Genomic DNA, 14,581 nt, shown 5'->3' with positions numbered 1-14,581 from the left:
TCTGTGGCTGTGACTTCCTCCTGGAGGTTCTTCAGGGGAGAGTTCCTTTGTTTTGTCATTTTTGCTAGTTTTCTTCTGTCTCTTGTCGGCTTTAAAAAGCTTGTTGTGCACTGTGCACCTGTTACTATTGTTCTGTTAAAGGAGGCTTATTGACTGTCCAGGGCCTGTCGTTTCAGGAAATATTCTTTTAATGGTGTCTCTCAGTTTCTCTTGTTGTGCCTTTGAATATTTTATTTCCCTACTCAGCGATATTTGGGCCTCACCGTCATGCACACTTTGTCTTGTTTCTTGGTGTAGCCCATAGAAGGAAAACAGACAAACAAACACAGAGGGAACAGAAGCACACATTCGCACAGACAAATCAAACAAACAAATTAAAAGGGGGAAAGGAAAGAAAGAAAATGGAGAGGTAAGAGACGAAGAGAAGAAAAAAAAATAAAACAAAGGGGTTCAGAGACAAAGGACAATGGACAGTCAAAAGGTGTATGACCAGTGGAGGGGAGAGATAAGGATGTGCTACAAGAAAATATATCTGGATTGCAAGAAAGAAAAAAAAGAAGGAGAGAGGAGAAAGGAAAATAAGAAATAAAAATTTTAAAAAATTTAAGTAAAAAAGTAATAAAAAGTAAGTACCAAAAAAAAGAAAAAGGGAGAAAAAAATGAAAAAAAAAAGCAGCTCCTCCTTGTGGATAGGTGTGGTTTGGTGTGGTAGGTCTCAGATGCTGCTCTCAGAGGCTCCACCTTTGTTGGCTGTAGGGACTAAAATGGAGGCATGCCACGCTCAGCTGGAACTAGGCACTGTAGGCCCCTCTAATGAGTCTGATCTCCTTGTGCCACAGCTGAGCCAAGTTGTATTTTCCAGGCCCGCCTCGGTTCAAAGTCCTAGTCCATGCACTTTTATGCTACCACAGATGAGATGTGCTTGCTTTGGCAGCTGGCTTCTTAAGGGGAGGGATCAGTTTCTCTAGGCTCAGGCCGGGGATTTATGCTGCCCCTTCCTGAGGCGAGGTGTACTGCCTGAGACAAGGTGCGCAGCAGGAGGTGATGTGCAGGCCCCCACAGACACCGCTGCAGACTCCCAGCCCCCAGCCTGGATCGCGATCCAGTTGGGGGAGGGATGAGTTTCTCTAGGCGCCAGCTGGAATTCGCGCTGCTGCTGCTGCTGCTGCTGCTGCCTGAGCCGCTGGGTGCTGCCGGAAATGAGCTGTGAGGTCCTGTAGCTGAAGCGTGAGCCCAGCCTTCACCGCCACCAACTCCCTGCCGGGATCTCGTAGGGGTGGAGGCTATTTTTTCCCTGTTGGCACCCAGGATTCTGGGTTTGTGTGGCCAATGCTGGGGGTGAGATGCGTTGTGGAAATGAGGTGCATGCTCCCACTCCCACAGCTGAGGTCGAAGTGAGCACCCCTGGGGCCGCTGCCGCCGCGGCTGCCAATCTCTCCCAGCATGGCACAGGGCTGGAAGCTGTTCTTTCCCTTGTGCCACCCAGGCTTGGGATTTGGGCTACCCAGCAGTTATTTATGGAGTGAGAGTTTCTCTCTCTGAACACAGTTAAACGTTCTCTATCTCTTCCCCAGAGAGTACTATGAGCATGTTCAGTCTCTCTGTCTCTTCCCTTTGTCTCTCGGGTTCCGCGCACTTGCCCCATGTTGGGCTAGGGCTCCCGGACTCTTTCTGGAGTCTGTATTTTCTCCTTCCTCTCCGCCATGTTGGCTCCTCCATGTATTCATTTTGAATTCTCATTACATGATGATTTTGGCTCTTGATCCTTCTTTCCAGTCCAGCAGCACCAAACTTTATATCAACTTCACCCTTAAGGTCATCTGTTTTGAATGCTGCCTGCTTTTTGTTCTACAATATTTTATATCTTCAATCATGTTTAACACTGCTATCCTTGAATCAGTCTCTTATTCTTTTTGATCTCTCTCTTTGCTGCTTTCCAGACTACCAAACTTTTTGATTTAATTAGCTCTGAATCCATGATTTTAAAAAAATGTTTGCGAGAGAGATACCGAGCCACGAGTAGGGAAGGGAAGAACGGATCGGGGCATTGTAGGGTATCCAAAGTCGGCTCTGAGCTGACAGCAGAGAGCCCAATTCGGGGCTTAAACCCACAAACCTTAAGATCATGACCTGAGCTGAAATAGTCTGATTACTTAACCAGCTGAGCCACCCAGGCATCTCTCTGAATTCATGATTTTTAACTGCAATTTGGTTCTGTGTTTTTAAAAAGACCTTTTTTTTTTTTTTTTCTGGAACACCTGTTTAAATCCTTTTCGATTCCCTCAAGGTTGCATTCTAGTCTCTTAGTTGTTAGTCTCTTTCTTACTAACTACCCAGAGGCCATCCTTTTCATTTTTCCTAAGATTAACTTTTTTCTACCACAAGTTTTACCTCCCTTTATCCAGACATCTCAGAAAAAGACATTCCTCACTTTTCCAGCGCTAATCCTACACTTTATCTCTTCCATTTGCTCCACAACCTTACTCCGTTATTTTGTACCTTCATTTCATCTCTTTCTCTCCACCACATTCCTTCTGCCTGCTAATATTTTCAGGTATTTTTCTAGAATGAAGGAAATTTGCATTTTCTTTGTGTATTTTCTTGTCTTTATTGTCAACATTTTAAAGAGTTTCTTTAAAAAAAAAAGTTTCTTTACTATCTTATTTGCTATTTCTTTACCCTTTGCACTTTGAGTATTGCCCCCACCTGTCAGTTACAGCCACCACTTTAACAGTTCTCAGTCATATCCTAATCATTAAACAAACTCATTTTTTAAATTTTTACTTTTCTGTCACTTCTTTTAGAATATTTAATACTTTTGATCACTCACTTTTGAAAATCTTGTTTTTTTAGTGTTGACTTGTACAAATTCTTTATATATTTTACATACTAACCCTTTATTGAATATGTCATTTACAAATATCTTCTCCCATTCAGTAGATTGCCTTTATTTCATTACCTTTTCTTTTTTCAATCCTTCTTGCCTCTTTACTTTCCCTTTCTTTGTACCTTAATCACTTTCAGAATTTTGTTTTACTTTTCAACGATAAATCCTCCAATTTCAGTGCTGATTTTTCCTAAGATTCATCTTTTCATCACTTTGACAGATATTTTTATCTTTGACCTGCTGGCATCTACAAAGAACAAAAATAAGTCAAACATTATTGTCTGTCTAGGATCCAAACTACTATCACTGCCAATACTCTTTAGGTTCAGTTTGTCTCAAGGTATCATTTGCAGAAATGTGGAACATCAGCAAAATATAATACACTTTAAGTTTCTGAAGCCCGTCATGCACTGTTAATTTGCCACCATTCATAATGGCTTCCTGAATGTCTACCTTCTGGAATTTACCATTCCGCCTCCCAACTACTGCAGGGATTTCCATGCCTTGGTTGCTCTAAACCAGGCCCCAGCAGTCTGTCTCTCAGTGTACTGCTGGGAGGAATGCTGGTATTTTTATTAATTAAAGTATATAATTAACATAGTTATATTAGTTTCAGGCATACAATATAATGATTCAGCAGTTCTATATATTGTTCAGTGCTCATTAAGGTAAGTGTACTCTTAATCCATTTTATTTTGCCTACCCCCCAACCCGCCCTGCTCCTCTCTATCAACCACCAGTTTGTTGTCTGTATTTAAGAGTTTGGGTTTTTTCCCCTCTTTTTGTTTGTTCATTTGTTTCTTAAATTGCACATATGAGTGAAGTCATATGGTATTTGTCTTTCTCTGACTTATTTTGCTTAGCATTCTACCCTCTTGCTCTATCCATGTTGCAAATGGCAAGATTTAATTCTGTTTTATGGCTGAGTAATATTCCATTTTAAATAGATAGTTAGATATACCACATCTTTATCCATTCATCTGTCAGTGGACATAGGCTGAGTTGCTTCCGTGTTTTGGCTATTATAAATATAATGGTGCAGTAAACGTAGGGGTTTCTTATCTTTGGGTAAATACTCAGTAATGAAATTACCAGATCATATGCTAATTGTATTTTTGTGGTTTTTTTTTTTGAGGAACATTCATACTGTTTTCCACAGTGGCTGCACCAGTTTGCATTCCCACCAACAGTGCATGAGGGTTCCTTTCTCTCCACATCCTTGCCAACACTTATTTCTTATGGTTTTTATTTTAGCCAACCTGACAGATGTTAATGTGATAGCTCACTGAGGTTTTAATTTGCATTTCCTCAGGCATGCCTGGCTGGCTCAGTTTGATTTCAGGGTCTTGAGTTCAAACCCCATATTGGTCATAGAGCTTTTTTAAAAAATTAATTTGCGTTTCCCTGATGATTAGTGATATTAAGCATCTTTTCATTTCTCGGTCATCTGTATGTCTTCTTTGGAAAAATGTCTCTGGTCCTCTGCACATTTTTAATCAGATTATTTGTTTCTTGGTGTTGAGTTTTATAAGTTCTTTATGTGTTTTGGATATTAACCCCTTATCCAATATGTCATTTGCAAATTTTCTTCTCCCATTTAGTAGGATGCCTTTTTGTTTTGTTGATGATTTCCTTTGCTCTGCAAAAGTCTTATTTTGTTGGAGTCCAAGTAGTTTAATTTTGCTTTGGTTTCCCTTACCTGAGGAGACCTACCTAGAAAATGTTTCTATGAGCTGGTGTCAGAAAAGTTACTGCCTATATTTTCTTCTAGGATTTTTATTATTTCAGGTCTCACATTTAGGTCTGTAATCCATTTGGAGTTTATTTTTGTGTGTGGTGTAGAAAAGTTGTCCAGTTTCATTTCTTTGCATGTGGCTGTGCAGTTTTCCCAGAACCATTTGTCAAAGATACTGTCTTTCCCCCATTGTATATTCTTGCATCCTTTGTCATAGATTAATTGACCTTGTAAGTGTGGGTTTATTTCTGGGCTCTCTCTTCTGTTCCATTGATCTATGTGTCTATTTTTGTGCCAGTCTATACTGTTTTGGTCACACAGCTTTGTAGTATATCTTGAAATCTGGAATTGTATTGCCTCTAGTTTTGTTCTTCTTTTTCTTTTTTTAAAATTTTTTTAATATCTTTTATTTTATTTTTAAGAGACAGAGAGAGAGAGAGTACGAGCAGGGGAGGGTCAGAGAGAGAGGGAGACACAGAATCTGAAACAGGCTCCAGGCTCTGAGCTAGCTGTCAGCACAGAGCCCGACATGGGGCTCGAACCCATGAACCGTGAGATCATGACCTGAGCTGAATCTGGATGCTTAACCAACTGAGCCACCCAGGCACCCCTGTTCTTCTTTTTCAAGACTGGTTTGGCTATTCTGGGTCTTTTGTGGTTCCATGAAAATTTTAGGATTATTTCTTTTTTAGTTCTTTGAAAAGGGTTGTTGGTATTTTGATAGCGATTAAGAATGTTGGTCTTTTATTCTGTGCCAAACACACGACTGCCCCAATGGAGCTTTAATTCTGCACATAATTTATAGGAGATTAAATTGGAAAATATTTTTAGTGTTTCTTAAACTCATGGTCATCCTGTCCTCCTGTCTCCCATTTTCCATAGGCTCCTTGATTGTCTTGTAGGACCTCCAATATCAGTTCTATCCCCAAATCTTCACAGTTGGCCTCAAGCTTCCTTTGTAACCTCCTATTTTCCAGTGAGCCCCAACCCTGCATTGCCTTGTCATCACACACACAGACATTTATTATTAGCTTCATATAGAACAGAAAGCTTCCACTTCTACTTTTCTAAGGGCCTTTGCATTTCTCCTAATTCTTGCTTCCTTTGTTGTCTCAGTTACCTTCCCCCCTGAATGGTACACCCCGACCCCCTGTGGACTTTTGTCATAGATTTGAACTCTGTACTCACAGAAGCCTCATTTTCAAAGAAGTTGAGTACCTTTATTCCCAGCCCATATTAACTCTGTAACCACAAAGCAGCCCCCCAAATTAATTAATCTTCCCCAACATATAGTTTGTTTTATATTCAGTATCTAAAGTGTCTCTTTATTTGTTATTCCTTGGAATGCCCCTTTCCTTCCCTTTCAGTTTACCTTCCTTTGTGAGGAATCTGAATCCCCACAGCCACTCGTAGGAATCATTCCTTCCTTTGAGTTCTGTACCATTCAGCAATTCTGCCTCGTGTTAAATATGTGTCTGTCTTATCTACTTGAGAAAGCAGTTCTTTGCATTCACTGTGGCACCTGTTCTGCGGCTGTTTTCACAATATTATAACTAGCCAGAATCTATCTTTTCCAATGCATAGGTGGTTTGCTGGTGATAGTTACCTTGTGTCTAAGGATAATTGTTGATCTAGTGTATTGGCTGGTTTGGGTCTGTCAGTGCAAGCTAGAGCCAGTGTTTCTCAAAGTATAGCTTGCATAAGAATCACCTGAAAAACTCGAACTGATTTCTGGGCCTCACTGCCAGAGATTGATTCAGTAGGTCTAGATTGGGACCCGAGACTTTTTATTTCTGATGAGTTCCCAGGTAGTATGGATGCTGCTGATCCATGAACCACATTTTGAGTGATACTGTGCTATGCTAGTCCTGGTTAATCCCACCTGGTTTTCTAATACAGGAGTACTTTCCTTCTCAGCTTATAAGGGGATATAAGGGGTGCCTGGGTGGCTCAGTCGGGTCAGGTCATGATCTCACAGTTCGTGAGTTCGAGCCCTGTGTCAGGCTTTGTGCTGACAGCCTGGAGCCTGCTTCAGATTCTTTGTCTCCCTCTCTCTCTACCCCTCCCCTGCTCACACTCTCTCTCTGTCTTTTCAAAAATAAATGTTAAAAAAATTTTTTTGAAGAATAAAAGGGGATATAAAATCTACTACCATTTGTTGCAAAATTTGGTTAGTGGCTTTTTTGTTCTGTGCACAGAGCTCTGTTTTCTTTAATTTACTTTCCACAAGGCCCTCCTAATAATTTTCAAAAGATTCTTTAAATGTTTCATTTTACTGATGGCAAGTCATGTAATCTAGCCCAAGTAGCATTTACCTCGAGGATCATTCAGATTCTCTCCCCTTGCTAATATGTATATGAAAGTGATAATTATTATTCATAACAATTTATATTCTAGCAAAAAGCATTATTATCAAATACCTTTTAAATTGTTTTCAACTCTTGGGCCACTTGGGTGGCTCAGTCAGTTGAGCATCTGACTCTTGGTTTCAGTTTCAGTCATGATTTCATATTTGTGGGTTTGAACCCCACATCAGCCTCCACACTGACAGTGTGGAGTCTGCTTGGAGTTCTCTCTAAAATAAATAGTTTTTAACTTTAATCGTTGAAAAAATTTAATTATACGATCTTTGCATTTTTAACTTGGAAGGTTTTTTAAATAATGGTGAGGGTACTGATCATTTAAGGTACTGATGGTACTGAGAATATTCTCAGGAAGGGGCACCTGGATGGCTCAGTCAGTTGAACATTCAACTGTGGATTTCAGCTCTGGTCATGATCCCAGGGTTGTGGGATCGAGCCTCGCATAGGGTTCTGTGCTAAGCATTGAGTCTGCTTGAGATTCTCTGTCTCTCTATTCTTCTGCCCCTCTCTCCTGCTCACATGCTTGCACACACACTCTCTCTCAAATTAATTAATTAACATTTAAAAAAAAGAAAATACACAGGTAAAATGAAATGCAAAATAAAAATCTTGAAATTAGGGGCACCTGGGTAGCTCAGTCAGTTAAGCGTCTGACTCTTGGTTTCAGATTGAGCCATGATCTCACAGTTCATGGGTTCAAGCCCCACATCAGACTCTGCACTGCCAGTGCCAAGCCTGCTTAGGATTCTCTCTCCCCCTCTCTCTGCCCTTCCCTCGCATGTACACGCTTTCCCTCCCTCCCTCCCCATGTCTCAAAATAAATAAATAAGCATTTTTTAGTCTTGAATTAAACAGATGAATAATAGGATTTCATTAATTTAGCTCATGATCTTTTATTCAAAACTAAGAAACTAAACATGTACTTGAAATATGTTCAGTAAAATTAATATGAATTACTATATAATAACATCTCATGTCTCTTGTTTTTCCAGCTCTCATAGCAACCGTCCAAGTAAACGGTTTTATATTTTTAAGAAGCATTCTGGAATTCTCAGGTAACTGGTTGATCTTTTTCCATTTTCTCTATTGAAAAGTCATAGTAACTTTTTTAAACTGATTCTTGGGTACCTTGTTTGGAAAATGGAGTGATTGCTACCAGACATAATACAGTTCTCTTCATGATATCATAGAACAAAGTGGAAACCACTATATTCTCTGACTAAACTTTGGTTCAGTGGTGTTAGGCAATAAGGTGAAGTTTTCCTGGATTTGCATTATAAAATATTTGAAGATTAGAAAGATGTTTAAGATATCTAGTAAATTGACTAACACTTTTTTAGTTTTGAACAATATATAGCCTTCATAATTCTTAGGGGTTTTTTTCACTTTGAAATAAAGAGAAGTACACAGGCTCCTTACAAAAGGAATTGCTGATGAATATTTTGAAAGGCGTTGATAATTAACCCTAATTATACTACACACACTGAGCTCAGAATCCACTATGCATCACTTTCCCCACATTCTTCTTTCTTTTTACTTCCTCTTCCTTTGTTTAATTATTTTGTTCATATTATCATTGCTATTTGAAATATCAGTGCCAAGATTTTGGTAGCATCAAGATGTCTTATGGCTAAGACATAGACTTAAGTTTAGCCAGTACTTGTTTTGATTCTTCGGGTTAATAGGAAGGTGGAGGGAGAGATGATACATATCAGGACCTTTGTATTCATTATTCCTTCTGCTTTGTTCACTCTTCCCCAGATACATGCACGGCCAGCTCCCTCACCTCCTTCAAAGCTCTAGTCCAATGAGTGAGGCTTTCTCTGACCACTCCATTTAAAATAGCATCCTTTCTCCTAGGCCCCATCCCCAACACTCCCCATCTCCCTTTATTTTTCTTCACTTTTTACTCTCCACCATATTGTATACTGTTTATTTATTGTCTGTGTCTTCTCACTAGAATGTGTGTGGCTTGGATATTTGTCTATACCATATGTTTACTAAGCATTAAATAGTGCCTGACACATGGTAGGCATTCTGTAAATATTTGAGTAAATTAATGTACACGTTGAAAATTACATATGTGATGGAAACTAATTTGACAATAAACTACTTAAAAAAAAAGGAAAGAGAAAAATTACACATTTAACTAAAAAAATTTTTAAAAATTACATATGTGGATGGTGTTGGACCAGCAGCTCATAGGTAGAGGAAAGTTTGTTTCTATTTTTAAAATATATTCATGCTATTTAAAAATTTATTAATAAATTTAAGGAAATAGAATTTTACTAAAAAGTTTTTAAAAATTAAAAAGAATTTATTAATTCTAAAGGTGAGGGTTTAATTTTTACATCATCAAGCTCAGTTTGTGTGGTTGATTCTTAAATTGATTTTGTGACTTTAAAGATCTGAGACACTTTTTTCTCAATTTGGATGGGTCTCAGATTTAAATAGAAAATTGATTAACTTCTGTGTAAGAGACTTAGCATATTTATAATTTTATAAATTATAAATTTATAAATTTATAAATTGCAATAAATTTTGTAATTATTTTGTTAAAATGCAATGCTCATTTTTTAATTTATTGTGCACCTATTATGTATAACACATTTTAGCAGTGCCCATAAAGATGACAGTGATGAAGAAGGCTTGTCCAACCTTCAAGGAATGTACAGTGTATGTTAAGGTGTGAATATAAGTAACTACAGTAACGTAAGAAGGTTCGTAGGAGCGCGTGGGTGGCTCAGTGGTTGAGCATCCAACTTCGGCTCAGATCATGATCTCGCAGTTCGTGAGTTTGAGCCCTCTTGGGCTCCGTGCTGACAGCTCAGAGCCCGGATCCTGCTTCAGATTCTCTATCCCTCTCTCTGTCTGCCCCTCTCCCCGGCTTGGGTACTGTCTCTCTCTCTCTCTCTTTCTCAAAAGTAAATAAATAAAATATTTTTTTAAATGTTTTTAAAAAGGTTTGTAATAAGTACAATGAGAGCTATTGATTTCAAAGCAGGAGAGATTTCTACATCTAAAAAGAGGCCCAAGGGCATTCTAATTAGGTGCCCACAGTGAATGACTGGCAGTGCAATTTTAGATGGAGCCTGCAGTTTATATAATGTAGTATTAAGGTCATAGTCTGGGGGAATAGTTTTTTAATTTATTTATTTTATTTAAATTCAAGTTAGTTAACATCCAGTGTAGTGTGGCTTCTGGAGTAGAATAGTTTTGAGCTAAGATCCAGGTTGTGGAATCCCTGAAAACTAGGCCAGAGAGTTTGGACCCACTGGGGAAACTATTGGTGTTTTGTATACAATCAAGGAAGATCATTTTGGAGGGGCTACAAGGTAAGATGCAAGTGCATGAGGCACGTGGACTGTTTAAGATTATCATGGTAGTCAACATTGACTTAATAAGAATCTGGGTTAAGGTGGTGAAGTGGTATGTGGTATCACACTGTTTATGAACATGGACTCAAATCAAAGGGCTCACTTTCAAATCTAATTTTGGCCTTGATAGGTTGTTAAACATGACCCTGTCCATTATTAAAAAAAAAAGTTATTATAACACCTACCTCCTTGGTTTGTTATAGGATTTAGATGAGATAATATATCTAAAACCCTCAGCATGGCACAGAGTTAAGTGCTCAATAATTTGTTAATAATATGAAATATTTGAAATACTGACTGTTTAAGGAAAAGGAGAGTCAGAGAGATAATTTTGAACCATTGTGTTGGGAGCATGACAGCCTAAGAGAGATTGGTTAGGAGAAATGGGTTTTGGGGGTGGGGAGAAAAGCAGTTTCAGTGTAGGAAGATCATTTTTGACATGCCAACGTGACCGCCAGGTGTAAACATACAGCAGGCTGTTAAGACTAGAACCACACTCCTGCGGTCGGTCTAAGGTACGCTGCTGGTTTTGATTCCACGACAAGTGGAAGTACTTAAATTTAAAACATCCAGTTAACAAAGGATGTTTATGGTCGTTAAGTGATAATAGCAATAATTTAATTACATGGTTTACTTTTAAAGCCTTCCCATTTCTTTTCTAATTTTATCATCTCTAAAATAAGACACTAGATTATAGGCTCCACAGAGTTTACCCTCTTTCGTTCACTCTTGTATCCACAACATCTAGCAGTAGAGAGTATGGAAAGAAGGTCCTCAGAAAGTGTATATTGAATGAATATTATATCCTTGCTTTCCAGATGGGAAAAGGCATAGAAAGAATGTGACTTGCACAAGCCACACAAATTGTTAGTGGAGCCACGATTGGGCTTTAGGTCTCTTAACTCTTGTCCCTTAGCGACCAGTTTATAAAGCACTAAATGTTCACATAACTAAATGTGGCTATGTCATTTTCTAGAGTACCATTTCAGATGAATCAGGCTTATATAACAAAATTGGAAATTGATGGTCGTGACACATAAAAAGCAAATCAAAAGTTATTAGTGGAAAAAATAGTTCTTGAATGTGCCTATGGACTTTGATAAAAGATGAAAACATTTGCTTTCCTTTTTTCTTCATAGGGGCATTACTCTGGTGTGCCTTAAATGTGACTTCCTAGCTGATTGTTCTGGTTTAGATCGTATGGCTAAACACCTAAGTCAACGTAAAACTCATACTTGCCAAGTTGTAATAGAGAATGGTATGTATATATAATTGTGTTACTTTGAATTTCTGGTATTTATTCTAGTATTACAGAATAAACTGATAGTGTAATTCATCACTTAATACTATTGTAAATGTATTACTATTCTCATTTCAGTTCCTGAAAGTACCTCAACTTCTGAACCCATGTCTGAGTAAGTTTAATTTCCATTTCGTGCATTTTTCTTTGACGGATTTTAGCACTGTTGCATTTTTAAATGTACCATTAACAGAAATGAAAAATATTAAAGTATTTTGTTTTTGTTTTTGTTTTTAAAGCGCTTGTTGAAATAGATTCCTGCTCTATGGAGCTCGTGCAACCTGGTGCAAGACAAGTTGGAATTTCCTAAGTTCAAAGTTCTGAAGTGTTTTCTTACACAAAGGCAGTTTCCTAAGTTCAAACTTCTGAAGTGTTTTCTCACACGAAGGCGGTTAAGCAGTTCATGACACTAGTTCTGATTCAACTCTTTTCAGCTTTCAGATGGCACTAGATTCTTATTCCACCTTATCTTTGTGTCAGGTTAACATCTTAACATAAGCTTTTTTCTCCAGTTGGCTCTCCAAAAATAACTTTTGTTGCCATGGTCGTTTTTGCTTTGCTTAAAATAATTTGTGTTTTTCTCTGCTGTACTTGCCTTCAGAATATTGCATTCCAAATGATAATGCTATTCATTTTCTTTGTCTGTTTTGTCTGGTTTCTTAGTTAATTTCTTATAAGTCTTACATTTTTAGGTCAGATAGCTGTCTTTTTCCTCTTTCCTCGTCTGTCATTGTTCTATTTTTCATATCTTTCAGATGCAGAAGCAACACAGAAATTTCAAAAAATGTCCAGGATACTCCTGGTCAGTGTCCCCCTTCGATGGACACAACTGATGCCTGTTCTCTCTTTCCAAGGAATGTGAATTATTTGACTGTGAGACCTCCTCTAGATTGTGGCCTTAAGAAATCAGATCTTGGGGAGAGTCCCTTCCTTCATGACTGGGCTCCCATAAGGCTGATGCTAATTTGGCCAGAGATGACCTCAAGGCCCACCAAATTGAGCACAACTTCCCACTGGGGGCTTTGGTTCTTGATCTTACACTTATGGGTTCATTCTGACCAAGAAAGGCCCATCAAATCAATGCTTCAACGTCCAAGTTGGAGTTTAATCATTTTGGCTGCTGCCCTTTAATCTTTGTCTAGTATGCATGCAGTCCAACGAATATAAAAACTGGTTGTGTAGGGAATCAAGGTTACTTTTGTGTTCTTGGAAAACAAGTTTCTGAAATTACAGTTCCAAAATTATAGTTATTTGTACTATCATTTAAAGTTTTATCCAGTATCAATTCTAGGAGTTTTCAGCAATGCTAATATTCAATTCTTTTCTTTAATTTTGTCTCGATTTTATGTTCGTCACCAAATTGTGTTTTGTGTGATGTGTGTTTTGTCGTGTCCACTTTTATTTCTTTTCTTTAAAACTTGTGTGTTTGTTTTGTTTTGTTAAAAATCCCAAGAAATTCTTTAGAATTCCCCACAAATTTCATGTAGCCACCTATTGATAGCTTCTAGATTTGGCAATTGTCAGACCACTAGACATAATTACATCAGTCTATTCTGGGACTATCATTAACATTATCCCAGTGATTCAGAGATCAAAGACATAAAGAATTGGCCAAAAAAAAAAAACCACTTCCTACAGACCTTAAAACAAAATTTAAAGTTATGTTTCTGTACATCTAATACATAATATCTTCTTAGCCATTAATGTAATTCCTTTGGATAAAGATAATATATTCAGAAGATATTGGGACCAAAAATGCACTTGTTTCTTGCCCATATATATATAGATGTATATTTTTTTTAATTTTGTGTTTGTTTATTTTGGTTACATTGAATATAGATTTGCTGAACAGTTTTGATGTTATTACTTATTTTTTTAATAAAATTTGTATTGTTAAAGTGCCTCAGGAGTTGTTTTCTCATAAATAAGTTCATATAAAAGCTGTAGATTTTATGGTGTAACTAGGAGCATCGCTTTGCTTCTTAGATGGAAGCCTAATTCCTTGGCCTACAGACTGAGAGCCTTCACCGAATGTATCTTGCTGTTTTTCTTCCAACACAGTTAAAAGCTCACTATTTATACTTTACTAATTTCTTGGACTTTAGAGGCTGACAAAGTCCCTTTGTGATCTCAATAATCATTAAGGTGGTCAGGATTTGAAGTTGTTTGACTCCATCATGAGTGGTTTTTTTCATCGTCCTTCTTGTACTTTGTATCTACACTTTGAAACTGTCCCTTTAGGCTGCCATAATAGAGTATCATAGACTAGTTAACTTATAAGCAACAGAGCTGTATTTCTCATAGCTCTGGAGGCTGGGAAGTCCATGATCAAGGCACTGGCAGATTAAGTATCTAGTGAGGACCTACTTCCTGGTTCATAGAAGGTCATGTTATTGCTGTATCCTCCTGGCAGAAGTGGGGAGAGAGTTCTGTGGTGTCTACTCTCTCTCAGTTAAATACACTTAAAGGGAGTGGTCCTGTAAGAGTTGCCATGGGGAGGCAGCTGAGCGGCCACTGTGCTGTGGAGAGCTGCCAGCACTGACAACCCCCACCTGCAAACCTGGGATGACCCGAGCCATTTGAAAAGCACCAGCGGCCATTTTATTGCAGGCCAGATAACAGATCCAGGCGCCACCAGGACTGACGACCCCCACTCTCAAGCTGGACTGTCTCAAACTGGAATGCCTCACCATGGAATTCCAGCATCCCCCTCCCCACCAAAGCGAACAGCCAATTGAATCCTGCCACCGTCCAAAGATGCCCCTACTTGGCTGTCGGCCCACCTGAGCTCAATCCCGGAACTCCTGCACCATAAAACACCTTGCTCTCCCATACCAGGCGCGACTTCCCTGACTCCCTGCTCCAGAGTCACGGAACCTCGTCCGGGAATTGCAGACTCCAATAAAGGCCTTCTTGGCT

General features: G+C 38.5%; 1 protein-coding gene and 1 pseudogene across 4 annotated transcripts in view; one reads left to right on the top strand and one right to left on the bottom strand.

Moving 5' to 3' along the window:
• ZNF280C (zinc finger protein 280C) overlaps positions 1 to 12,419 on the top strand; it is a 79,852-nt gene extending 67,433 nt beyond the window's left edge. For all 4 annotated transcript variants that reach the window (XM_029930572.1, XM_029930568.1, XM_029930569.1 and 1 more), the window contains 4 exons: positions 7,978 to 8,040; positions 11,502 to 11,620; positions 11,741 to 11,777; positions 11,902 to 12,419. In XM_029930572.1, the coding sequence (XP_029786432.1) occupies positions 7,978 to 8,040; positions 11,502 to 11,620; positions 11,741 to 11,777; positions 11,902 to 11,911 (229 nt within the window). In that variant the 3' untranslated portion in view covers positions 11,912 to 12,419. The remainder of the gene's footprint in view (positions 1 to 7,977; positions 8,041 to 11,501; positions 11,621 to 11,740; positions 11,778 to 11,901) is intronic.
• A 1,418-nt stretch (positions 12,420 to 13,837) lies between these two features.
• LOC115283501 overlaps positions 13,838 to 14,581 on the bottom strand; it is a 1,737-nt pseudogene continuing 993 nt past the window's right edge.

The sequence above is a fragment of the Suricata suricatta genome, chromosome X, assembly GCF_006229205.1.
Source record: "Suricata suricatta isolate VVHF042 chromosome X, meerkat_22Aug2017_6uvM2_HiC, whole genome shotgun sequence".
Lineage (NCBI taxonomy): Eukaryota > Metazoa > Chordata > Mammalia > Carnivora > Herpestidae > Suricata > Suricata suricatta.
The sequence above is the reverse complement of the archived record's forward strand: the minus strand, read 5'-3'. Positions and strand labels throughout refer to the sequence as shown.